The 26548-nt window shown below is 38.9% G+C and overlaps 2 protein-coding genes and 1 non-coding gene across 3 annotated transcripts; all 3 read left to right on the top strand.

Annotated features, from left to right (window-relative positions):
* The first annotated feature begins 1026 nt into the window (after nt 1-1026).
* rps13 (ribosomal protein S13) lies at nt 1027-4783 on the top strand. The gene is made up of 6 exons (XM_041795372.1): nt 1027-1138; nt 1654-1702; nt 1802-1880; nt 3375-3544; nt 4024-4124; nt 4707-4783. Exons 1-6 carry the CDS (start codon nt 1116-1118, stop codon nt 4738-4740), a joined length of 456 nt encoding a protein of 151 aa, XP_041651306.1. The 5' UTR covers nt 1027-1115; the 3' UTR covers nt 4741-4783.
* On the top strand, nt 4332-4462 carry LOC121515835. Its single transcript, XR_005992423.1, has one exon. It is a non-coding gene; the product is annotated as a small nucleolar RNA SNORA19 (small nucleolar RNA).
* Nucleotides 4784-5019: 236 nt separating the features above from the next.
* Nucleotides 5020-11409, top strand: ppp1r15b (protein phosphatase 1, regulatory subunit 15B). Its single transcript, XM_041795370.1, has 3 exons — nt 5020-5950; nt 7154-8493; nt 10474-11409. Exons 1-3 carry the CDS (start codon nt 5788-5790, stop codon nt 10681-10683), a joined length of 1713 nt encoding a protein of 570 aa, XP_041651304.1. The 5' UTR covers nt 5020-5787; the 3' UTR covers nt 10684-11409.
* The last annotated feature ends 15139 nt before the right edge of the window (nt 11410-26548 follow it).

The following is a 26548-nucleotide window of genomic DNA, read 5'->3' as shown; positions in this document are numbered from 1 at the left end:
AGCACTTTGAATCATTAGACAAGTAGAAATGGCTATAAAAGCTTAAGTCTGTATGCCAGTTATTTGTCATTTAAGGCACATTCAACCAGCACTTTTATATTAAAACAGTAGGAAAGCAATAACAGATGCTTATTTTACTGGCAGCCAAAGACACCATCCTGCAGTATTTGATCACAATCTAACTTTGCCACATGTTCTGCATCCGTTGAGAAGTTTCAGAGGGAATTAAATAAAAATACACACCTATCTTTAAATTAGTTGGGGCTTTACCTATAAATGTAGTAACAGATTTCCTCTACACCAGTGGGTCTCAGTTAGTCTAACCTCAGGACCCACCACCTCCTGAATGGGCGACCATGACCCAAGTTACAGAACATTTTTAACAAATTAAATAAATACATTTGATGTAGAATACTGACTTTCTTTTATCTCATTTGGAGCAAAATGTGACTCAATGAGTAGACGGGACAAGCACATCACTATAGAAACTCTAAACTAACAGGCATACACTGTCTTTTATTCCTTGTCCCATGATGTGTACATTTTGGTTGTTTTCTAGAAATTTAGAGAAACTAAAACAGTAAAATAAGAAAAACTGTTTTGTTTTCCTCAGAAAAAACACCCAAACTATGTTAGTTGAAAAACTGAAATTAAATGTACGTCGTTATTACAGCTTGTAATAAAGCAGCGTCAAAGCAGTGTCAAAGTCACATGAAAAATTCCCTAAAAATCAAAACAAATTCTTGAAGTTTCCGTGAAATTTTTAAGGGATAAACCCACTCACACAATTGCCAGTCAAATAACAAATATATTTCCTAAATTTCCATGAAAGTAAAAAATTACAAAGGAAATCCCCCTCAAAACTTTAAATAATACTGTTTTAAAATTACATAAGCATTCAACAAACTTCCATGAAAATGACGGAAAATATCCATCAACATCTAAACAAGTTTCATCAAATTTCCATGAAAATTCTTGAAACGTCAAAGGATCAATCAAAAAAAAAGTGGGGTTTGCGTCTGACTGCTCGTCTGTACGTCATTGCGTCATATCCGACGCAGGCGCAAAATACCATTTTCTGTCGCGTGTGCGGCCTCTCTTCCTCTACCGCCATCATGGGTCGCATGCACGCTCCCGGGTGAGCTCTCTTTTTACAGTTTAGACTTAAAAATGTGTCTCTATGGATCGATTTTGATGGGTTGAAAAAGTTTGTGAACGTGTTATGGATAACAGAGGACAAAAACTGGCCGCTTAGTGTAAACCTGGAGGGAGAAAATAACTTGACAATACGCACCCTGAAACATCCGTTTCCAGCTAGCTAGCATTAGCCATTAGCAATGGCTGCTCACTACGATTTTTCTGTATGATTTGAGGCTTCTCGTTAGACAGTTATACCAAACGCATCCAAAATGTCCGACTTAACGTATTGTTTGTCAAATAATAATCCAAACGTACTTTAAGTCGCGTGTTATAATTAAAGTATCAAGCCTATCTAGCCCGCATTAGCCGGCCCATCTCCCCGCGTTGAATGCACTGAGCTACAGCAGACTGTAGTGTTTTTTCTCTTGCTTTTTCAACATCTGTAACTCCTAATGTCAATGATTTTACTAAACTATTTAGGTGTCTAACTTGTTACGTTTGTCATCCTCACAGAAAGGGCTTGTCCCAGTCAGCTTTGCCTTACAGGCGCAGTGTTCCCACTGTAAGTATAGAAGAGGAATATAAACTTTAATGTATACTAAGACATTAAAGATAAACGTTTACTGACATGATCAGTTTCTAATCACGTCAATCTTTTCAGTGGCTGAAGCTCACCTCTGACGATGTCAAAGAGCAGATCTTCAAGCTGGCCAAAAAGGGTCTGACCCCCTCTCAGATCGGTAAGTTATGAGATTAAACTGTACTCTAGGACTCGGAAAATACTGACTTTGCTAAACTGTGGTGAAAGTATAGACAACGTTCAACGTGGCTGCTTAAAATACATGGTTTGTGTAAATGAGTTTGTGAACTTCAGCTTTAGAAGCTAGATGTGGAGGACTCTGATCCATGCAGATGTGGTAAATCAGATCCAAACTTGTGAAGGATTGACCAGCTTATAGGTGATTGCAGAACACATTTTTGCAGTTGTTGTCAATAAACTTAACTTATGAAAATGTTCCATAAATCCAACTACAGAAGTGAGGTGGATTTCTGAACTTCTATTTAATTATAAGTTTAGGTGTGATTTTTTTTTTTGATTTGTTTATTTACCTATGCAACACCTTCACAAATTTAGCAAAGCAAATCCAAAGTACCCAAAAAGCACATTTGTCGTCCCAAAAAGAACCTGCAGTGCGTCCATTCCTTTGTCATAAAAGCCCTTAGACTGGTTACAGAATATCATAGTTTTGTTTAAAATTAGGTTTAGAACATACGGTTGTTTGCTGATATCATTCCTCCAATATCTAATGATGAATTTTAAGAGATACTGATACAGATAATTAAATGTAGTTCAGACCAAAAACTTCTGTCCTTAAAGCACACTTCAGAGTGTAAGAAATGAGAGATAAAGGGAAAAGACTTAAGCTGACAGAACTTATTTTATAGCAAAAATATCAGTTGTAAATATAATGCATAATGTTTTTTATCTGACAATGATATTGTGCATCCCTGTTTTAAATCAATAATTTATTAAGGCTGTCCATTTGTGAATGACAAAATACATATCCAATTGCACATTAAGTTGTCTTTCCAGAAAGCCAGAGCTAGTCAGGCCATGTAGGTCATTAACTACTGTCCAGTTGTCCTGTTATTAAATAGCAACTAATTTACTGGTAGTATTCTTCACCACATTCACAACCTAACCATGTGTTTCTTGAAGACTTTATATAGATATAGATTGATAGATGTTCTTTATTGATCCTGAACTGGGACATTTCATCCAAACTGTAAAGATTTTCACTAAGAAATTGATGAATGGAATTGAAACAAAGACATGCATGGTTAATTGCATGCAATTTAATGTATAAAGTGAGCAGCATGCAGGCTGCTGTTACAACGCATGCTGGCAAAATATATTCCTCTTTTCCAGCACATGTAACACTTGCTGTCTGGTCAGTTCTGTAGTATAGAAGTCGTGTGAACTTGTTTTAACAAACTTGAAGCCCCTTATGATGAAGGAGTTTTAACATGTTGATGCATACATATGATTATTGCTCAGTATAGTCTTCTGGGGGGAAAACCCCTAAAGCTTGACCCCAATTTAATTTAAAAAACTGTCCATTTGCACAGCATTAGATTTTTCCTGTTTCTAAAGGTTGTCTTGCCAGAGAAAAGGTTGAGAAATGTTGGTCCAGAGTGTCAAGCATGAAGCTTCTGTTTTTTGCCTTGTGTAGGTGTGATTCTGAGGGACTCCCACGGTGTGGCCCAAGTTCGTTTCGTCACTGGCAACAAGATCCTGAGGATCCTTAAGTCCAAGGGTCTGGCCCCTGATCTGCCTGAGGATCTGTACCACCTTATCAAGAAGGCTGTGGCGGTCAGGAAGCATCTGGAGAGAAACAGAAAGGTATAAATGTCATGAAACCATTTAAACTACTTATTCTAACTAAATAATAGTGGATATTTAGTGTGGCTGCAAAAAACAGTTTGCAAAGTTTTTTTCTTTAAAGACGCACCACAATATTTGTATATTGTAACTTTTTTCAAGATGACCCAAATGAGTCTTTAAAGATTTAAATTGCTTTTTGATTTTCAGGATTTCCCCCCTTGTTGTTGCTCTTAAGTTGTTACTTTGTTGTAGTTTTCTACCATTGCTTTTTGGGTATATTTATTCCCTTTCTATCCTTGTGTTGGATGTGCACAGCAAATTTTGTTGCACGCCTTGTGTAATGACAAATAAAGGGATTCTGATACCAACTTTTATTACTTTTTTGCCAATTTCAGGAATTTGGTTTAATTTGAGTAAAAAAATACATGGGAGTATATTTTTATGTATGGATAGATGATCAGTTTTCACTTTCTAACCCTTTGTTACATTATTTAAAGGACAAGGATGCCAAGTTCCGCCTGATTCTCATCGAGAGCAGGATCCACAGGCTGGCCCGTTACTACAAAACCAAGAGAGTACTGGCCCCCAACTGGAAGTAGTACGTATTGATTCTGCTTTCACTGCTGAATTATTGGTTTGTGATTTAGTTGTTGTTTAAAGAATAATACTTAGAATGAAAAATTAGGCCAAATGCAGCGGAAATTCAGGTATTTTCAGGTTCAACCTCCTTTTGTTGTAAAAGCAAAATGTTAATTGAACTTGATGGTGTCTCGAGTACAAAGAACATCACATGGACTGTTCAAAGATGCACAATTCATTGTCCTGCTCTTCAATTTATTGAGAGTAGTGATATTTCTGTTGTGCTAGAAAAAAGCTGGAGGTAAATTAGCAGAGCGGCTACTTGGTGCCAACTCTGCCAGTCCCCTTCGTACAATATGATTACACATTAGATGTATTTGCATGAGCCATGGGACTAACTTAACTGTTTTATTTAGTTTAATTTCATGTTAATGTTATGTGGCTCAAATATAGGGATTGTATTGGTTCAGAAATTTACCCAAACAATTGGGATGAACTTATTTACACTTGAGTAGTGCTGTCTCTTCCATCAGAGCTGTTACACAGTGGTGTTATTTTCAGAATGCGCCCTCTAATGGTACGTTTCTTTTTCTGTTTACAGCGAGTCCTCTACAGCTTCTGCTCTGGTGGCATAAACTCTACACTTTTTGGATTAATAAAACAGTTTGAAATTGGAAATCTGTTGTGTACTTTTTTAAACTCTTTTCTATTAGAGTTAGAATTTGGAATCTTTTCCATGATTTAAATGATGAAATTTATTAATAAGGCTAGTGTGTTTATGTAGGATTTAATTTGTTCTGGGGAAAAAAATAGCAGTTTCTGGATAAACAAGATTATCTAAGAAAGGAACTGCGATACATTTGGAGGTGCGAAATAACTTTCAGACTAGATATTTTCTTAGTTTTACTTGTGCTTTCAAGTCCTCCAATCTATTTGAATTATTTTATATATATTTGTTTTATTACTATTTTCATTCCAAGTATTTTCTCTTATTTTAAAAGAACTTTGCAAATTTTGATTATGAAAACAAAAGTGGAACAATATGGATATTACCAACATTACTTGTGATTTTTTGTAATCTATGGGTGAGCACGATATGTTTTCATGAAATACCAGCATAACAGTTTAGAAAAGAAAACACAAAGTGAAAATCCTTGGGGAATTTTGTTGTTCATAACCTCTGATGTGATTAGAGAAATCCTCTCTCTTTATTTATAGTACCAATTTCGGTTGCTTTGAACGTGAGACTTCACTGACCGTGCTTTCCTGGCATCTGACGAAATTACGAGCACTTTCCATGCGTCAGACGCTGCGTAGTCTGTAGGAGGGGACTGTACGTGTGCTACGTGATGTACGGAGAGTGACAGCTGCAGTGTCCAATCGCGGCGCCGCTTTACGTTACGCTTGTTTATTTTAACGGATGGTGTTGCAATATCGAGACATTTACCTTTACTACACCAACGACAACACATCAGAGAAACATGGAGAAGATAGATGGAAAATTTTGACGAAGGAGATCGCATAATGGCGCAAACTAGCCAGAAAATGAAGCGACAGTACATCGCCGCATATCGGTCACTGACAAATACGAGAAATCTGCTGGTTTTTGACGAGGAATACCAGAATACGTGAGGACTTTTGGACATAACCGTCGTTATCCGCGGGGAAGAAAGAAGTAAAAAATGGCTACGATTCGTGGTGCCGAGAAGGGTTCTGAACGGACGTCGATGGAGAGGTTCGGTAGCGGAGGGATGGCGCTTCTACCTTGGACTAAACAGATGCTCACCGTGCTGTGGGAACAGCTTCGGCTGCTGGTTCAGGTCATTTACTACACCTTCATGTCAGGTAAGACGAAGAAAATAAAAAGTATTAGCGTTAAACTTGTTTCAAAACTCTTATCTGTTTGTCTTTTTCGTCTAACGCTATCATTTCAAAGTGTAACCGATGTCATTCACTGAAAGAGCGCGTGACAATAACTACGACCGTTTATCTAGGGCTGGGCGATATGGACTTAAAATAATCCTTGGTTTTTTGTTTCGAATTGTATGTTTTTGCTGAATGGTAATGTATGAAATGTATCTTGTCTTGTTTAAATATGTTAGAAAAGTCAATTTAGAGTTAAAGCTTGATGGTCCAGAACCTCCTTTTTAATGTAAATACACCAAGTTAAACGGTGCCTTTAGTCCATTAAAAATGAATCAATATATATTAGGAACTCAACATAATTTCCACCTCTGTTTAACCTCCTGAGGTCCGATCTTTTATTTATTATGCTTATTTTTTTTAATATCGTCCAGTTATTTGAGATTAGTAGGACCTGGTTATTAGAACAAACATCAAATCCCAACAATAAGAGTTAGAAAAAGATGTCCTCATATGAGGACAGTGGGTCTACTTCACTGTATAACACAGTAAAGATACCACTGTTTGACAAAACAGGTGCTAAAACAGTGTTGGTAATATCTTTTGAAAAATATATATTCCTTCATTTTTTTATGGATAAATGCTATTTCTACAATTCTTTTCCATTAGAATCTTTCCCTATGTTTTCACAGTTTCGTCGATTTTTTTTTTTTTTTGTCTTCCAAATTTCCAAAGCAAAAAATGTTATGACTTTTTTAAGCTATTACCCACCCTTACCAACTGTATCCCTATTTTATTCTGCAGTCCTCCTTTATTACTGTTGGATCATTGTAAATAATTAAACAAAGGGCACAGTTTAGACCTGCTCTTTCTGTAAAGGAGATGGCATTTATCATGAATTGGCACTAACCTAAGATAAAGTTATTTTTTGTCTATGTTCCAGGCCTGACCATTTAAAAAATACATCTTTCATTGGCTGTGAAAAGTTGGAGCAATATTGATGTCCTGATATTGTATGATTTTATATAACAAAAAGTTGAACACATGATGAAAAACTCCAATATTCTGTTGCTGTATACAACCACACAAGAGCATTTTAACATTCATGATAGTGTTTGTTTTATTATGACAATCTAAAAAACAAAAATGCAACTTTAACACATTTTCTCTCCTGTTTTTTTCCAGTTTTCCAGATGTTCCGGTTAGAGGTCCACCTGAGAATCACAGACGAGACTGGTCAGCACATCCAGCACATGACTGCAGCCAGCCAGACTGACGCCTTTCTGTTCTCCTCGCTGTTTGACGGCGAAAACGGCGTGATGGTTGGAGGTTCAAACCCCCTTTCTAACTTCTGTGCTGACGTCGGCGACCCGTTCACTGGGAAATCCACCGCTGAGGCTCTGCTGTCCGGTCTGCGAGCCGACGACCTTTGCTGCGGATTAGTGGACGACTTTGTGTCCAGAACAACTGGCAAGGAAGACAGCATCTTTCTGGGACACCAATCCAGCTGGAAGATGGGTTTCCCTGGTGACTGGAACATCTTTTTGTCGAGCAGTGACAGTTCAAACGACGGCTGTCACAAGAACTGTGAGAAAATCTTCAAACAGGATTTTTCAAAGGAGAAGGTTTTCAAACAGGACACATCAGAGGAGGAGAGGAGCTCTCACTGGAGTAACGAGGAAGATCAGAACGTCGTAGAGTTTGACAGCGAGGAAAGTAAGGCGCTTTGGGAGTCTCTGTCAAGATCCAGTGATCCTTACAACCCTTTCTTTTTCTCTGCCTGCATTTCAACAAAGACAAACATGGGGAAAAACAAAAGCGAAGTGAAAGAAGGCAGCTCTACTGACGTCATGTCAGTGAGCAAAGCCACTGAGGAGATGCTGGGGCCTCGAGGTCTGAACATCTGGATCAGCCGCTCCGACAGCGAGAGCAGCTGGAGTAGCTGGACCAGTTCAGACAGCTCGAGCCCCGACATCGACAAGGAGGAGAGCGAGAGGCTGCTGGAGTTCTTCGGCAGTCCTGATGACCCCTACAATCCCATGTGTTTCACTGCCTGCACTGTCAGCAACACATTACCTAAAACCACCAACACCAGCACAGTCACTAAACCCTTACCATCTAAATCGGACACAGACACTGAGGAGAAGACGAGCAGCTTTCCTCCTTCATCTGAGGATGATGAAGAAGAGCAGCATCTGTGGAAATCTCTCAGCTTAAAGGATGACCCGTACCACCCTCTTAACTTTCAAGCCTGTCTCCAGAGCTCCCCTACAACACCAGCGCCCCAGTTTGGAAAAGTCCCAGCTCCCCTAGACTCTCAAACTCCTCCAACCAAGAGCAAAAAAAGTGAAAAAGAGGCCAAAACACTCCAAAAATTCAAAGCTAGAAAGCCCACTCTGCCACAGAGGGAGTTAAAACATCACTCTCATCCAGACAAAATTCTGGTGCCCTGGAAAAGACCCGGACAGGCACCTCCAGCATCACCACAGGAGAGGAAGGACAAGGCCAGCACCACCCAGAAAAAGGTCATTATCTAATAGGGTTGTCACGATACTTCATTTTTAAACTTTGTTACAATATGAGTAGAAATAAATTAGTATTACTAGATGCTATTGCATCAAAAACAGGAGTTCTAGACACTAACTGTTGGGCATTTTCGGTTTTTAAATACCAAATATACAGGCAAGTTCCTTTTACAGTAGTGACGTTATTGACAATGTATTGGCAACATTTCATTACTGTTCAATTGGGAATTCCATGCTCTTTCTCTTTTGCTCTCATGGCAGCTTTTAGTTGAAAATAAGACAAAAGATATGAAGTTTATGATGCTATTAATTGTTTAAATAACAAAAAACATCTTGTCTTACACTACCTTGAATCATTAAGTATGAGACATTTCAACAAACTTAAAACCTGAAATAAAAGTTAAACAGTCAGACAGGATTAGACAGGGCATTAAATTAGGAGACTGCTAGGTTTTAAATATAAATAGTCTTCTCTGAAAACCCTCTGAAGTATTGAAATAGGATTAAAAGCAGGCAGACATGAGGTTATATATATGCTTAACCTCTTAACTCCTATATAAGCTGATTTCATTTGACTAAACTCCACTACATACAAACATTAGATCCACATAGTTACAGAAAGGCATTACGTATCTTCGCTTTAATTAGACACATTTCTTCATAAGGGAGTGTCTTCTCCTGCTGTCTTAGATAAGGCACACTTCCTCCTCCAGCAGACATGTACATGTTAGGCTGAGCTGTTGTTCTCATTGGTGTTGTTGTTTAGCAACGCTGTCTGTTGTTATGACTAAGCCAGTCATGTGACTCCAGCGAGTCAGCAGAGAGTTGACTTCCTCATGGACAAAAAAAAATTGCAGCAGTGTTGCAAAGTCATTCTAAAACCTTGAGCATTAGAGCTCTGTTACATCAGATTAAAAAAAAAAAGAGAGCCTTAGGCAGAGAGAAAACAAGTCTAATTCTGATAACAAGGATATCTAAGAACTGTGCAAGTCACCAAAAACTTGGTAAAGTCAAATTGCTTACATTTTTATACCAGTGCCAATGTACAAATGTAGTTCAGACATAAAACTCCAGCCCTTAAACCACATTTTAAAGTTGAAGGAATGAGGATAAAGAAAATGACTACAGCTGACTTACGTCTGTTGGTCTTGCCTAAAACTCAACAATCTTGTCAGAGGCATACAGCAGATATTAACAGCCGATATAGGTCAATAAAACCTGGTTTAGGCCAAAATTTACAGCCAAGATAGGTCAGTATTTACAGATTTTTAAACCTGGTATAGGCCAATATTTACTGCCAGTATAGGTCAATGTTTACAGCTTTTAAAACCCGGTATAGGCTAAAATTTACAGCTAACAATGGTTAATATTTAAAGTTTTTTAAACCTGGTATAGGCCAATATTTACCCCCAATATAGGTCAATATTTACAGCTTATATAGGCAGATATTTACAGCAATTAACAGCCGATATTGGGCCAATAATTACAACCGAATTAGACTCATACTTAAAGCTGATATGGGCTTATATACATCTGATAGAGTCTTTTTGTTACAGCTGATTTAGGCAGACAATTACAGCCATTGCACAGAGATATTCAAAGATATTTACAGCAGGATATAGGCCAATATTTACAGCTATTCACAGTCATTATAGGATTATACTTATAGTTAACATATCAGTAGTGTAAATCTTGACAAAAATGTTCAAATCCTCCAATACCAAAAATGATTTTTTTTTAAAGCTATTATGATACCAATACTATGCCAATAATATCATGCAGCACTAATATTAATACATCTACACAATTTGATATGCTCATTTGGTATGAAAATGAGAGAGACAGTATGGTGTGTGGAAAAAAAGAAAAAGAAAAGCAAAGTTGCAAATAAATGTATACATGATAAAAAACATTTGACGGTCAGTACCTCTTACAACATATTGTATGTTAAATTATTGTCTGGGATCCTCTGTATTGTAGGTGCAATTTTCTCCTCTCGTCCACGTCCACGTCATGCACACCTGGCCGTTTGCCCAGCAGGCATCTCGCAAAGGATGCTGGGAAGAAATGGCACGAGACCGGGACCGCTTCCGGAGGCGTATCCAGGAAACAGAGACTGCTATCGGGCACTGCTTCACCCAGCCACACAGAGAGAAGATCCGGGTGTTCCTGGACGGTGCCTTGAAATAAAAAAACAAAAACAAACAAATCTCTGAACACTGAATGTTTGATTTCCTGTTCGGATGAGAACTTGTGATTGGTTGCAATGCAACAGTGATTTTTGATTTAGGCCAATTAGAAAAATGGATGTTAGGCCAACTTTGATGTTCGGTGTCCAGTTGAACAACCTTGTACCTCGGAGGTTTTTTACATTGTGTGCACTGACTGACACTTTCTTCTATTAACCTCAGCATTACTGTGTGGAATGTTGTTTTTGTATGCCTTATATACTGACCTAGTAATGTAACTTCTTTATGCCCTATGGAGCTTTTCCTTTATTTTTACCTCTTTGTATCGTGTTTTGATATGTGTGAACAATCCAGAGTGGTGATCTAGAAGTCAAATTATCCTTTACAAACAGAGTTTTATGGTACAAGGTTTGTTTTGCTTTAGCATGATGGATACGACTTAAAAGTCCTGGTGCAATTCTGGTCTTATTGTTCAAATCTTTTAGTTTTGATATTGTTGTTTTGTCTTGTATTTTTAATTTAATGGCACGTAGCAGCCTTTACGCACTGAAAATGGACATGGACTCGTTTATTGTGATGATGACTTGAAATATCAAACATTCTCAGCTTTTCATGGCAACAACATGTAGCCAAAAATAAAAAAAAATGTTGGATTGAAAAAAAACAAACCATTTGTAGCAGATTTTGTCAGAAGGTGCTTTGTTAAATCAATAAAATTTGTCACATATTTCATTGTTCTCTGTTTTGGAAGTTAAGAATTCCCCTAGCTCAAAGAGTGGAGATGGAACAGTTGTTATTTTCTACATGGTTAAAAGGAAACAGCACAGATTTTTTTTACTCTGCACAGAGTGCATGTAGCTTGTGTGTGCAAAACACGAGACACAGTCATTTGCATTTTTCTGCCTTTAAGTGAAACTGTAAAATGGAGAGAGTACAGACAGTTTCTGAAATAAGAGAACGGCATGCATACAAGATCAAATTTCATGATAGAGAAGGCACAAAAAGTGCACATGTTGGGACACGTTATAGGGTAATGTTCTTATGAAAGGTTTGAAAAGGAGACAGAAATAATCAAGATACAAGTAGTCAAGTAAGTTTCTATCATGTAGCACATTTCAGAGGACAGATGAAGACTGTCTCAACCAGGAGTTAAAGTCAGTTTTACATAAAGGCAACACAAGAGCATTTAGGGTAAGGGGAGGGTTTACTACTAAAAAAGGAATCATTTAGGATTGGACAAAAGTAAGGAAGTGCTGTAATACACAGAAAAAAACAGTAACATAACACTTTTAGCCTCTGGTCAACAAACCAGTTTAACATCTCACCCAGTTGGGACACACCTACAGTACACACCTATCATGAAACTACAGCACTCTGTACCGTGGACTTCCATGCTGGCACTGATTCATGAGTTTGAATCTTAAAGGTGAATACCTAAATCTTGATTATTTAGGCCTGAAAGTAACAGTTTGTGTTTGTTAAAACTGGACAGAGTTTGAGTGGATCAGCCACTGGTTTGGACGATGATATATCTTCAGATATACATACATAGGACATGCTTTGAGGAAACGTGAAATATGGAAAGGCATGACATAAAGAATGAACCTGCTGCTATTTGTCATAAATCAACCACAGTTTACAGTAAATCAGACAGCCTCCACCATCAAACACAGTGTTACTCAACCCTGCTAAACCAAAGCACCACAATCTTAATAGTTAAAAGTGGCAAAAAAAAATGGGTTAAAGTGGGAATAAAGATAATTTTAAGGTTGCAAAAATGTGTCAAAAAGCAGGATAAAACAACAAAAACTGGTGGAAAGTGACAAAAAAGGCTAAAGAAAGGAAGATAGTGGCAAAAATGGGTGAGAAGTGACAAAAAATAAGTTACAGAGGGCAGAAATTGACAAAAAAATGGGGCAAAAAAGAGCGAAAATGAATGAAATGGGCAAAAAGTCAGGAAAATAGGCAAAAAGCTGCCAGAGGTGTGAAAAAAAATGGCAAAAATAGGGGGTAAAGTTCCATTTAATGGCAAAAGTGGGCAAAAAGATCCAAAAAGAAGTGGCAAAAGTGGGCTTAAGGCAGTAAAAATGGAAGAAAGGGGACAAAAATTGCAAACAAGGGCAATGAAAATATATAGACAAAAAATAAATGTTGACAATTAAAGCCAACTGTATAAACTTGGGAAAGGAGGTCAAAGTTTCCCTTTTTAAGGTTTTCTGGGGAGAAAATATTTCAAATTATGATAGAAAAGAGCCACAAATCATCACAAAAGTGCCACATGTGGCTCTAGAACCACGTGTTGAGTATCACTGTTCTAACATTGCCTGGTATTGTCTAATAGGACCAGCTTGGTGAGTTTAAGGCCAACAAACAGTAATTAACTGTGCCCTGCCTTTTCTTACTGGGCATTCCAGCTGATCTTGGAAATTCAAGATTCCAACCAGATAAGCCGTCTTGAATGCCCCCTTAAGAAAAAATTCTGACTCATCCAATCAGAGGAACTTTTGGTCTGACATCTGACTGTGGAGGTAAATGAAAACACAGCATTAGTAAGGTTTGGTTTGTTGAATCCTTTTTCATTTATCCAGTGGTGGACTTAGAAATTTTGGGGCCCAAGGCAAACACATGCATAGGACCCACCATAAATACACACATATATTTATTTTTAAGTCTTATTTACCAACAGAAACCTCTCAATAAGATACCGTATGTATTTAATAATATATCTTAATGTTTATGACAAAATATTTGAGATATTTCAGTTCCTTTTGTTTGATTTGCTCATTGAAAACAGCTGAAAGTCCACAAATTTTCACAATAAATCTTATTTACAATGGGGCTGAACATATTAGACATATTTAACCAGTATGTAAATGGGCTTTCCAGTACCTATAGCATCTACTTTATTTGATTATTTTCAAGCTCATTCTGTTGGACCTTAAATAACACCTATTCAGTTTAAGTCTGCAGTGTGCTCAAAATCCTCTTTATTCAGAAGTTTTTGCTGCCCAGCTTTAATTTTTTTTCCAGACTCCTTAACCCCCCGTCTGATTTGCATGATATTTTCTCTTCCTCTCTCTCTCTCTCTCTCTCTCTCTCTCTCTCTGTTGTCAACACACGCACACACACACACACACACAGTCGCGCACTCACTCAGGAGCTTATAATTTCCCCGGGGGGTTTAGGGTCTCCGTGCTCTGACTGCTGTAAGGCTTTCGTAAGACAAGGGTTAAAAACACAGAGATGATGAAATGACTTTCCACAGGGATGAAATCAATTAGCAGGTCTCTATCCCTCACACAGAGTCACAAACACAACCCTCACACACCGGTACACACGTTTACAGGGATGGTGCAAAGGTGAGCAATCGCTGACACTGTTGCTGTGTGCTGTGTCAGCCCAGTGGGTGTCTGCTGCTGAATTTGTCTCACATGCTGCTGCTGCTGATGTAAATTAATCTCCTGCTGCTCATGCATGCAGGAATAAAGGGGCTTTTGGTGGAAGATTATGACTCAAAAGGTAACCAAAAGCACCAAAACATCCATCTAATTTCCTAGATGAAGAAATAGCAACAGTGGTAAGTATTTCTTACAAATGCAAATTCCAAAAAAGTTGGGACACTGTGTAAAATGTGAATAGAAACAGAATACAGTGATATGCAAATCCTTATCCAACCTATATTCAGCTGAATTCAACACAAAGATGTTAATGCTCAAACATCTACATTTGAATGTTTTCTATAAAAGACACATGTCTTGAATTTGATGCCTACAGCATGTTTCAAAACAGTTGGGACATACTTCACTTTTTCAAACAACACTCTAGGGACTGAAGACACTAATTGTCGGGGTACTGCAAATCAAATAAAACATGTTTTTATAACAGGCCATATTTTGTCAGCAGGAGACAGGTCTGGACTGCTCGTGGGTCGGCCTAGTACATGTGCTCTTTTACTGTGAAGCCATGCTGTTGTAACTCTTGCAGAATATGGCTTGGCAGAAATAAGCTGAGATACTGCCTTTTACATTTTGCCTTGAGAACAGCCTGCCCTTTCAGCAATGGCCCTCTGTGGCTTACCCTCATTATTTTAGGTGCCAATTATTGTCTTCTGGACAACTGTCAAGTCAGCAATCTTCCCCATGACTGTTGTTGTGTGTACTGAGCCAGAGTGGGAGAATAAAGGCTCAGGAAACCTTGGTTGATCAGAGCTCCTTTCTGCACTGAAATCACTGACAAGCAAATGGCCAGGTCATGCTCTATGTATGTGGGCAGGTTCATGTCTGGTCTGTTGCTCTTGTCCCACTCAGGTTGCACAGGGAATTAGGCATGAACAGCCCTTTCAACTCCAGCCACAAATCCTCTATAGGACTGAGGTCTGGGCTTTGACTTGGCCAATCCAGAACATTCACCTTGTTGTCTTTAAACCAATTCTGTGTATCTTGTGTATCTGTGTGTCTTGCTGGAAAATAAATCCTCTCCTAAGCCGTAGTTCTCTTGCAGATCGTCCTCCGGGATTTTCCTATATTTTGCATTCATGTCCATTTCATGCCTTCCAAGGCCGGCTGCTGAGAAGCATCCCCACAGCATGATGCTGCCACCACCGTGCTTTACAGTGGGGATGGTGTGTTTGTGGGGATGTGCAGTGTTTGGTGTCTGCAGACAAAGTACCATTTTGGTCTCATCAGGCCAAAGAACTTTCTTCCACTTAATCATTGAGTCTCCCACATGCATTTTGGCAAACATAAGCCAAATTTAATCAGAATTTTCTACAACAGTGTTTTTGCCATTCGCTCATAAAGCTTTGACTAGTGAAGAACCCCAGGTGAGAGTTCATGTCTGCAGAGTCTCTCTCATATTAGGTGATGAAGCTTGGAACTCCTTCAGAGTAGTTATAGGTGTCTTGGTGGACTCTCTAACTAGTCTCCTTCTTGCACGGTCACTCAGTTTGTGAGGACGGCCTGATCTAGGCAGATTTACACACATTCAACATTCCTGCATTTCTTGATGATGGGTTTAAAAGAACTCTGGGGGATGTTCAGTGCCTTTGATATTTTTCTGTATCAATCCCCTGTGCTTTTCAATAACCTTTTCTCTGAGTTGCTTGGAGTGTTCTTTTGTCTTCACGGTGTAATGGTAGCTAAGAATACTGATTAACCAGTGACTGGACCTTCCAGACACAGTTGTCTTTATACTACAATCACTTGAGACACATTTAAGTGTTTGTAATATAAAGTGACATAAAAGGAGGTGAAGACTTTTCATAGACACTGTAAATAATCTGATCATTTCGGCATCGTCCAAAGACATTAAAAGGCAGTGAAAAAAAATGCCACAAAACCACACCAGCCAGAAAAGGAAAAAATGCCACATTTACATGAGTAAATGTTAAACTGTACTATACTTATTATTAAAAGATCAATGGACACATTTATGCAGGGTTTTTGCCCAAAATTTGAACCAATTATCCAAGGACTTATAGGCTTAAAAGGTTGGGTGTTTAATATCTGTAAGGTATTCTAGTAATAAGAGATTTTTGGTTTCACTTATTGCTATTTTTCAGCACTTTAAGTAAAGAAAAGTGCCATCATTTGATCCCTTTCTCCCTTTAACCCTATGATTTATTCATAACCTGAAAAAGCACTTTCACTGCTAATGCTTTGAGAGCTTTTAGAGCATGTTTTATTTATCTAAACTAGATAAGGTTTTACATGACGCAACCTTAAAGAAGTCTTACTGTCTAGACGTATGTACATTTTTAGGTTTGGGATGATTCGTCGTTGCTGGGGTGATTCTACAGCTGACCTGAATGCACAAAGAGTGAGTGAAAAACAAATTCTGACATCGTTTTTTCTTTTTTAAATGTGGACAAAGAGATGGATAGGCTCTTTTGTCTGCATTTATGTCAAAGTGTCCGTCTATGAGAAGCGGCAAAACTGCATGCCAACTCTCTCCTCCCGTCTTTATTTGAAGCCCACTCCTCTCTTTGTATATTCGTCTCCATCTCTCTCCTCCTCATCCTCTCCCCAGCATCATTAGCTCTGTGGCCTAGGCGACCCCGTCTCCAGGCAACCAGCGGGAGTGGCGAGGGCGTTGAAAGGATTGCAGGTGATTGCAGCAGCGCCAGAATGAGCAGCAGAAGCAGCAGAGGGTTTTCTTTCTCTCACACAAACACACACAAGGGGCTACCCCTTCGCTTAACTGCAAGAGAAAGGTGTTTTTTACATCCTGTTTAACCACAATTTTAACTGAAAAATCCCCATTAAAAGGTCAAATCCCCTTTGTAAAATTAGAAGAAAGCCCCCTGAAATATCTGGTGTCAAAATAAAAACAACAGACACATGCAAAGTGAAATGACATCTCCTGGGTCACAATTAGCTGATGATGCAATCTTCCAGCAGCTATTGTGTCTGACGCCAACTCATGCAGACAAATTGCATGAAATGCAAAAGGAAACAAAGGCAATCTTCCTGTGCTTTGTCCAGCAGATAACGGCAGGAAAATTCAAACCTCCCATTTACATTTTATTTGTACAGCTTTGGGACATTGTGGCATTACAGAAGCATGTCAGAGAGAAAAGAAAGCAGCGGAAAAATAAGACATAGGGATGCACAGTGTTGGATTTTGTGTGTATCTAATATGTCAATATTTCCAACCTCATAGCAGAGACCGATACAGATGTATGCACGCCAAATTTGTTGCAGAGAACACTGAGTGTCTCCTGTGCAAAGATAGGCGGAGTCTAGTGGAGCTGCAAGAGGAGCAGGGGATGCTACCATCAAAAAAATATACTTCAGTCAAAACCACTTTGCCAGGAAACCCACATGATTTATGGCTATCAATATTTCACTATTAGCAGCTATTAATTAGCATTTATGCTGTCAGTAATGTTTGGTGGTGTGGCTGTTATGGGACCCCCCGCCCTTCTACGACATTACATGGAAAGCAGAAACAGCACACGTTCCTAATCTTCCTATGCCGATAAAGATAGCATAAGGCAGGGAGAGAAGCAGCAAAAAACACAGAGCAGAGCAGGCACCAATGACAACAGAAGGGCACTTATCCAGTCAGAAGCAATATGAAGGAGGAGCTGGGGTGGAGGAGGGTTGCAAGAGCAGCTTTAACAGAGAACAGCAGGCGTAGCCGTGCAAGAGCACTTCATATAAGGCAGCATGAGCGCAGTTAGCCAATAGGGTGATTAGAGCAAATCAGCTGGCCGTCAGCTGATGAGGGCTAATGCTATATGCTTGATTTTTATTCTCGATAATCCACATTCACATTGGCATAAGTGTTCAGACTCTTTGCAAAAACACTTAAAATTTAGCTCAGGTGTCTCCTATTTCCCTGGATCTTTGTTGAAATGTTCCTACGCCTTGATTGGAGTCCACCTGTGGTAAGTTAAATTGATTAGATGTGATTTGGAAAGACACATACCTCTTTGGCCTAAAAGCTGATAATGCATATCAGAGGAAAAACCAAATCATGAGGTCAAAGGAGCTGCCTGCAGAGATCAGAGACAAGATTGTTGCAAGGCACAGATCTGGGGAAGGCTACTTAAAAATTCCCAAGAGCACAGTGGCCTCCATAATTCTCAAAATCAAGGGTGTTTGGCATAACCAGGACTCTTCCATGAGCTGATTACCTGGCCAAACTGAGCAATCAGTGAAGAAAGGGCCTAAGTAAGAGAGGTGATGAAGAACCTGATGGTCACTCTGAGCTCCAGAGATCTGTGTGGAGATGGGACAACGTTACAGATGGACAACCATCACTGCAGCCCTCCCCTGATCTGGGCTTTTTGACAGAGTGGTTAGACAGAAGCCTATCCTCAGCGTAAAACACATGAAAGCCTTGCAAAAATTTTGATTAGTGTTTTATAAAACGCATCATCATGTGCTGTAGGGTCTACATGGAGGTTAAATATTTCCCTTGCATTCACCTGCTCCACAGAAAGTGATTAACTTAATGGACCTGAACGTCCCATATGGTGCCTTTGGGGACTCCTGGCACCTTCAGTAGAAGAAAGAATGATACATTTCTCTTAAATGGACCACATCACATTTCAGAGAATAATCACTGCAATTAGCTTTCTGAACCATACTGGGCCTGTATGTTTGCAACACAAAGCCTTCTCTCAGCACTCAGCTAGACAGTTTAAATATAATGTGACAAACACAGAGGCCTGTCTACTCTATCATCTACTCTTAATGATTGGTATGTCTGACCAGCACTCAGACAGTCTAAAAACAGAGAAATGACGGTTCGGTGTATTTCTGTCAGAGGAGGATTTGAATGTTTGGTGTGGTGTTTCATTTGAGCCATATGGTGACACACTTCTTCTTCAGCACATGACTCAACACACATGACATATTAAACAGGAAATGAAGCATGAGAAACCTTAACGTGGACAGTGAACACATGTCATTTAGCTTTACACAGGAACTGTAGTGAGCAGGCAAAGATTTACTGTGGGAGCCCATCGTGACCACTTATAAAAACTTTAGTCAAAATTATGAGATAAAAACAAAAGACATTTTAAGCCACATTTACGATGTAAAAGCCATACTAATGACATAAAAGTCATTATCATGAGATTTTAAAAATGTATAATTATGGTATAGAGCATGTAATAATTATGATAATAAAAGGTTGAAATTTTGACCTTATTAATCTCATAATCATGACTTTTGACTCATAATTAAGACTTTTCATCTCATATTTATTACTTTAAACTCATTAATATGATGCAGTTTCTCAAAATTATAACTTTTCATTTCATCATCATTATTTTTTATCTCGTAATTATGATTTTTCATCTAATAATGACTTTTTAACTCATAATTATTCAGTACTTTCCCATGACAATAACTTTTTATTTCATTAGTAGGGCTTTTGATCTTATAATTATGGGTTTTAATCTCATTATTAGGACTTTTCATCTAACAATTATGGCATTTTAATTCATAAATATGGTGTACTTTTCTCATAATTATAACTTTTTATTTCATAATTATGACTTTTATCTAATTATTATAAGTTTTATCTCATAATTATGACATTTTAACTCATAATAATGTTTGTCTTTCTCAAAATGTAACTTTTTTCTTAATCATGACATTTTTTATGAGTTTCAATCTCAGTGTTATGACTTTCATCTCATAATTATGATATTTTGACTCATAATTATGATTTACTTTCTCATGATTATAACTTCCATCCATCAGTTTCATATACTGCTTATCCCGTTCGTAGTCGCAGGGGGGCTGGAGCCTATCCCAGCTGTCATTGGGCGAGAGGCGGGGTACACCCTGGACTGGTCGGCAGTCAATCACAGGGCTGACATACAGACAAACAACCAGACACGCCCACACTCACACCTACGGCCAATTTAGAGTCACCAATTAACCTAACAAGCAAGTTTTCATATCATAATCATAACACACTCCCTCATAGTTATGATTTTTTATCTCATAATTATAACTTATTTTCTAATTATCATGACTTATCTCAAAATCACAAAGTCCTTTGAAGTAACATATATGACCTTTAAAAAAGATAAAATCTCACTATTATGCATTAGGCTATTACTATCTCATACCTGTCACTTCATCATTTCAATTAAAGATTTGTTTTAAGAACTGCGCGAGTTTAATGCTTGTTTAAGTTGCTGAAACGACCTTCCATACAACTTTCTGCATCAAGAAGAGTTTAAAAAAATAGATACAATGACATTATTATGGATTAAAACGCCCAAAGAATCGCAGAATTAGAGCAGATATGTTTCTAAGTAAAAGCAGAGGCTTTAAAAAGACTAAATTAATGAAATCAATGTTATTATGTCGCCTCAAACAAAGACATGCTTCTGTCTGCTCTGTAACAAGTCCGGCTGTTAAATTTTGCTCAAATTCTTCCTCTGAGCATGGAACGTTTGGCGTTTCCTTCCGCACCCTTATGACCATATATGGACATACAACACCACAGTGATCTCAGGCAACAGCTATGCTCCTCTGCTGCCCTCGTGTGGTCAAAGTGAAAACTAAAAAGGCGAATGACGAGTGCCATGCAGGTTATTATTCATTTGTTGTGCAAAATCTTCACTTTAATTGAAGTACGTACATTTTCTGAAGCTATGTTGTCTCTGACCCTATTTGTTTGAGGCAGCAGAGTGGAAGAGGAAACTTGATGAGGCATTAGCGACCACGTGTGTTTTTCACTCACATGTAGAGGAGTTGTTTTCCACCCTCTTTATTTCCCTCTGTGTGCCAACATCCCTGAACTGGAAATGGGAAATAACATGCTAAAATAAGCACCCCAAATATCACACAAACAGAGGAAATCATCTTAGTGCAATCATTACACTGTAATCCAATCTAAGCTGCTTTATGGGGATTCCCTGCTCTGATCCTGCAGACCGGCCCCAGATTAACCTGCAGTAGAAGACATGTCCTCGAGGAATGGAGATTATAATGGCAACAAGACTGACACATTTATTTCTTAACTGGCTAGGGTATGACAACAGAGGAGTGGAATAATACAGCCTTTGTAATGAAGAAAATCCTTTTGTTTTCTGCCAACAGACTACAGCTGTGTTTCCACTAAATACAAACACAATTTCACCCCTTATGGGAGATTTAAAGGGTCCTCCTAGCTGTGGTTGTCTGTGTTTTCTAAGGAGGTAAATGGATAAGGGCTGCTCCACCAATCATAAATATCCAGCTCTGAAAGCCACTGTACTTATGGAAGATTTAATCCCAAAGCAGAGATTTTTAATGTGTTAAAAGAAGATGCAAGGTCTCATTAAGAGCCTGATCACTGCAGTGGAAATGCACTAAGTTCTTCTAAAAGCCTCTCATCCTGTGGGAAATTCTCTGCAATGGAAATACAGCTCATGATTGTGACGTACTCATTTATCTAGTATGGTGAACAACCCTCTGAGTTGCAGTGTGAAATCATGGTAGCGTTAATCCACTTGTGTGATTTAGCAAAAAGCAACACAACATACTGACAGAAGAAATGAATGCTAGTAGTTAAGATTCACGCCACTGGCTTTATATGCCTCTCCAGAGGGGAGCTGTGTGCTTTTATTTGATAGGACAGATGAAGAGAGACAGGAACGATGAGGAGAGAGAGTAGGGGAGGACAGGATTGGGATGTACCCTTCCTGCAGCCTGATATCTGCTGCAGAATAAAAGCATTGTGTCTGGAGGTGCTGGTCTCTTTAAGTCTTTTCAAAAGTAGACTGTGGCATTGGAGAAAGATTGCATCAGGCTGAAGGTGTTCTGAATAATGACTTTCTGCTCTGTGACCCTGAATTTGGTTGATCTATGTTTGTTGTTGCTGCTGCCTGTCGAGGCAAGGGCCCTCTTTTAGAATGAAATTCTTAGTCTCAGTGGTTAAATGTACCAAAAGAGATAAATAAATTTTTAAAAAATGTGTAAATGTGGAAAAACACTGGAATTAGTGAAGTCACTTGATATTTTTTGTCTTATACTCTTGACATTCTTTTTACTTTAAATTTCATGTAAATAAATCAGTAATGCCCCATCATGTCTTTGTTTCTGAATCATCTGGAAGATGACATCTAAACTCCAGCAGAGGGAGACAGAGGAAAGCTAAAGTACATGGTAAAGGTTCTGCTTTTTAAAGACTATATGTTATCTGTATGATTTTATATATCATGTATAATTCTGAAGGAAGGAAAGGAATACTACTGAAGATTTAAATATTTGTATATGGACAAAAGTGTTCAGCCGCCTGACTATTACACCTACAGGGACTGTAATGTCTTTGTATTCAAACACTTGCACTTTAACGTGGAGTTGGTCCTCTTCGCATCTTTAGCAGCCTCCACTCTTCTTGGAAGGATTTCCACCTTGTAGTGTTTCTGTGGGAATTTATGCTCACTCATTCTATAGAGCATTTATGAGGTCAGGCACTGATGTTGGATGAGAAGACCTGGCTCACGATCTCTGCTCCAGTTCATCCTAAAGGTGCTCAGAGGGGTTGATGTCAGGGCTCTGTGTGGGCCAGTCAAGTCATGCTGGAGCATCAAGAATGGCCTTCGCTGGAGATAAGGGGTCTACCTCAAACCTTAAAGGGGACATATTTTACCCTTTTAAGACAAGTTTATATTGTTCTCAGAGGTCCCCAAAACATGCCTGTGAAGTTTATTGCTGAAGAAACACTCCAGTATTGGATTTTTGCAGGTCTGAAAACCACTCTATTTCAGCCCTCCTAGAACGAGCTGTTTCTGTGGCTTTAAATGGTAATTAGCTGTCTGACTCCGCCCCTGACTACCCCCCTCTCAGGAAATGGATGCAGCAACTGTGATATTACAGGCACTTTTTTTCAAAGTTTAGACTGGGATTCAAACATCAATCTCTCAGACTGTAGTCAGCAGGGTGACCCACTGAGCTATCCAGCATCTCAGCTGGTAGCTGAAAGGATCAGTAGAGGAGGGCAGAACTTTCCTCCAAGTAGGGTTGGGTGCTTAGGCCCCTGGTCACTAGGTGTAAAATCTGAGAATGGCTTGTTTCAGCACACATTTTCTGAAAAGTGGAAAAAGAGAGGGGGAGAGGAAATGGATTTTTCTGGTACTTGAGGGGATTGTGGACAGGCCAGGGACACATATTTGTGTTAGAAAAGCCTGAAAAAGTGATTTTTGCAGAGTATGTCCCCTTTAAAAAAACAGCCACATACCATTATCCCTCCTCCACCAAACTACACAGTTAGCACGATGCAGTCAGGCAAGTAATGTTCTCTCAGCATCCACCAAACCCAGACTCACCCATCTGACTGCAAAACAGAAAAGCGTGATGCCCCACTCTAGAACAAGTTTCTACTGCTCCACAGTCCAGTGTCAGCGAACTTTACACCACTCCATCCAACGCTTGGCATTGAACTTGGTGAAGCGAGGCTTGCATGCAGCTGCACTACCAAGGAAGCCCATTCCACGAGGCTCCAGCTGCACAGTTTTAGTGCTTATATAAATGCCAGTGGAAGTTCAAAACTCCACTTCAAAATGAGTGTCGGCAACATTTACATGGTCCTCTGCTTCGTGGCTTGGTTGCTGTTGTTCCTAAATGCTTCAACTTTCTAATAAAATGATTTAAAGTCAATGTGGATTATCCAGCAGGGATGAAATTTCACAAACTTCTTATTGCCAAGATGACATCACTTGAACTCTGAGCTCTTCAGAATGACCTATTTAAACCACAAATATTTGCAAATGGAGACTGCATGGCTTATACACCTGTGGCAACAGGTGTGATTGAAACACCTGAATTCAATGATTAACAGCTGTGGGGAAAAAGGAAACGCTCTCCGGGCCCATATAGATCTGACAAAGCATGGTCAATTCTACTTTTAAGGAGTGAACACCAAGTTCTGTTTTAAGCTAAATATTCACCATTTATTGGACACAATATGTGCAAATTGTTGCTTCAGTAAAAAAGTAGCATTTGAAAATGTAAACCCCCTCTATTTAGAATGGTATGACCCTTTTTTTATATAAACTTGATGTAGTGGGCTGGCCCATTCAATGTAATTTTTATTGCATTATATCAAACCATATTTTTCCATGTTGTGACCTTTTGGTCAGCACAAATATCTACCTCGAAAAGAGCAAATTTTGCCCAAAGTGTATACCAACACTGCTGATCTGATCCACTTGTTTAACATTAATTGACATCTTGCTATGGAAACATTCACTGGGCCTATCTGGGGCCTGGCTGTATCTTGGGATGGGCCTGAATGCAATTGTAGGACTCTTGTATGTTTTCTTTGTGCACATAAAAGACACTGATGTTAATCACTTAAGGACAATATGTCTTAACATGCAGGGTTCCCTTTAAGTCTTAGGTTTGGACTCATTTTTGACTGATGACTTTAAGATTTAAGAGCTCATACCAGGAGTAGTGAGACTCTTTCAAGCCTTGCAGCCCCTTACACAAGTCACCAGCTCTGCCATGCATTATTCACCCAGATTTACATACAGCACAATGAAACGACAGAGTGGTCTGATAGTATCAACTAAACAGCGCGTTAGCTTTCCGTGTCTCTATCTGACACTGAGATTTTTGCAGCTCTGCCAGCAGATGTTGAAGCTTTTTAGACAAAGGCAAACACTCTGCACTGAACACCTGAAAGCTTCAGTTAGGCATTAAAAAGAAGGGAGAGAGCATGCCAGATAAAAATATCATCTCTTTTACATCCTCTCTGTGTCTGTTTGCTGAGAGCTGAAGCTTTGTGGTGCTGTTAGACAAACACAGGTTGGATTAGACATTAATTCCTTCACCTTGATGAAATATGGCTCTCATTAAAGGATTAATCCTGCAAACTTTGCTTCCTTTTGAAAGACTTATGCAAGAACATGGATTAAAGTGATGTTATCTGCCTTAAAGTCTCAGCCATTTTCAACTGTAACATCCCTCAGAGCACAGAAGATGAAAACACATGTAGACAGTTGTGATAACCAGTCATTGTTTTATTTCCTGACTGTTTTTCAGATAAACTGATTAACAGAAGCTTAGTTAATGGTAAAATAAATATCAGATTGTTTTTATTTGTGCACCTTTAAACATGCAATAATACAATTTTCATTACTAACATCTGTTTTCACTTTCACAAACACACACATATCAAATCAGGTTTACACAGACTGCAAGGGATGTTTTCTGTTCTGAAGACCAGTATGTGGGATTCAGTGGCATCTAGTGGTCAGGCTGCAGATTGCAACCACAGCTGTCCCTCACCCTTATCTGCATTGGCCACAAAAGCCACAATATACATGCCCTTATCTGGAATATAACAACCCTAAAACCTATGGCAAGCGATCTAAATAGCAGTGATTGGCTTGATATGAAATGTTCTGAGGCTCTTTTTCTCAGTACCCCCATAATAACAAAGTTAAAGTCAGTGATTGTAGTATAAAGACACCTGTGTCTGGAAGGTCCAGTCACTGGTTAATCAATATTCCAGGCTACCATTACACCATGAAGACAAAAGAACACCCCAGGCGACTTAAAGAATATGTAATTGAAACATATAAGTCAGGGGGTGGATATACAAAAAACACAGAAAAAAGTTGAAGAAAACTCATTAAATCTGGACTAGAGTTCACCAAAAGGCTTGTGAGAGACTCCATGGTCAAGTGGAAGAAGATTCTTTAGTCTGATGAGAGCACAATGGAGCTTTCTGGCCATCAGACAAGACATCAAACACTGCACATCACCATAAAGACACCATCCCTACTGTGAAGCAGTGGTGGCAGCATCATGCTGAGGGGATGGTGACAATCTGCGCCCCGAGTTTGTCGTATTTAGAAACAAAATTTTTAAATGTAGGGAGCTGCTGATGATAGCAGATCGTCTCATTTCAGGTTAGCATAAGCAGTCTATACAGGTCAGTGTCCATTAAAGGATGCTCCCCCTGAATTGGGACACAGCTGTAGTGTTGGATTCTGTCGTTTTTTCTGCCATCTTGGATTTCTACAGCTTCTTTTTTACAACATGGCTTTCCTCCCGAGACCCCCCCCCCTCCCTCCATCCAACAAGGAAGCTCGCTGTGAAAGTCATGTGTGGATAAGGGACTCAAGAAGTTTTCAGTAGCAGACTTTCTGAGGTGAAATTTTCAGGCATTCAGGTCTGAAACAGTTTCAGAGTGAGGTTGCAATGAAGTGAGGTGATCAGGAGCTCAGCTAAAATTACTCCCTGTTGTGTACCTTTGTATTGTGGTGTTTTTGTTGAACCATGATTATGTATTTTGTCACCTAAAAAGGCAGAAAAAGGCAGAGAGCTTGTCTTTAAATCAGAAAACACACCTCAATAAACACACACACCATCTGTCTGTGAGTATTTTCAGTTAAAATTCAT

Source organism: Cheilinus undulatus, linkage group 9, assembly GCF_018320785.1.
Source record: "Cheilinus undulatus linkage group 9, ASM1832078v1, whole genome shotgun sequence".
Lineage (NCBI taxonomy): Eukaryota > Metazoa > Chordata > Actinopteri > Labriformes > Labridae > Cheilinus > Cheilinus undulatus.
This window is presented reverse-complemented; position numbering and strand designations above follow the sequence as displayed.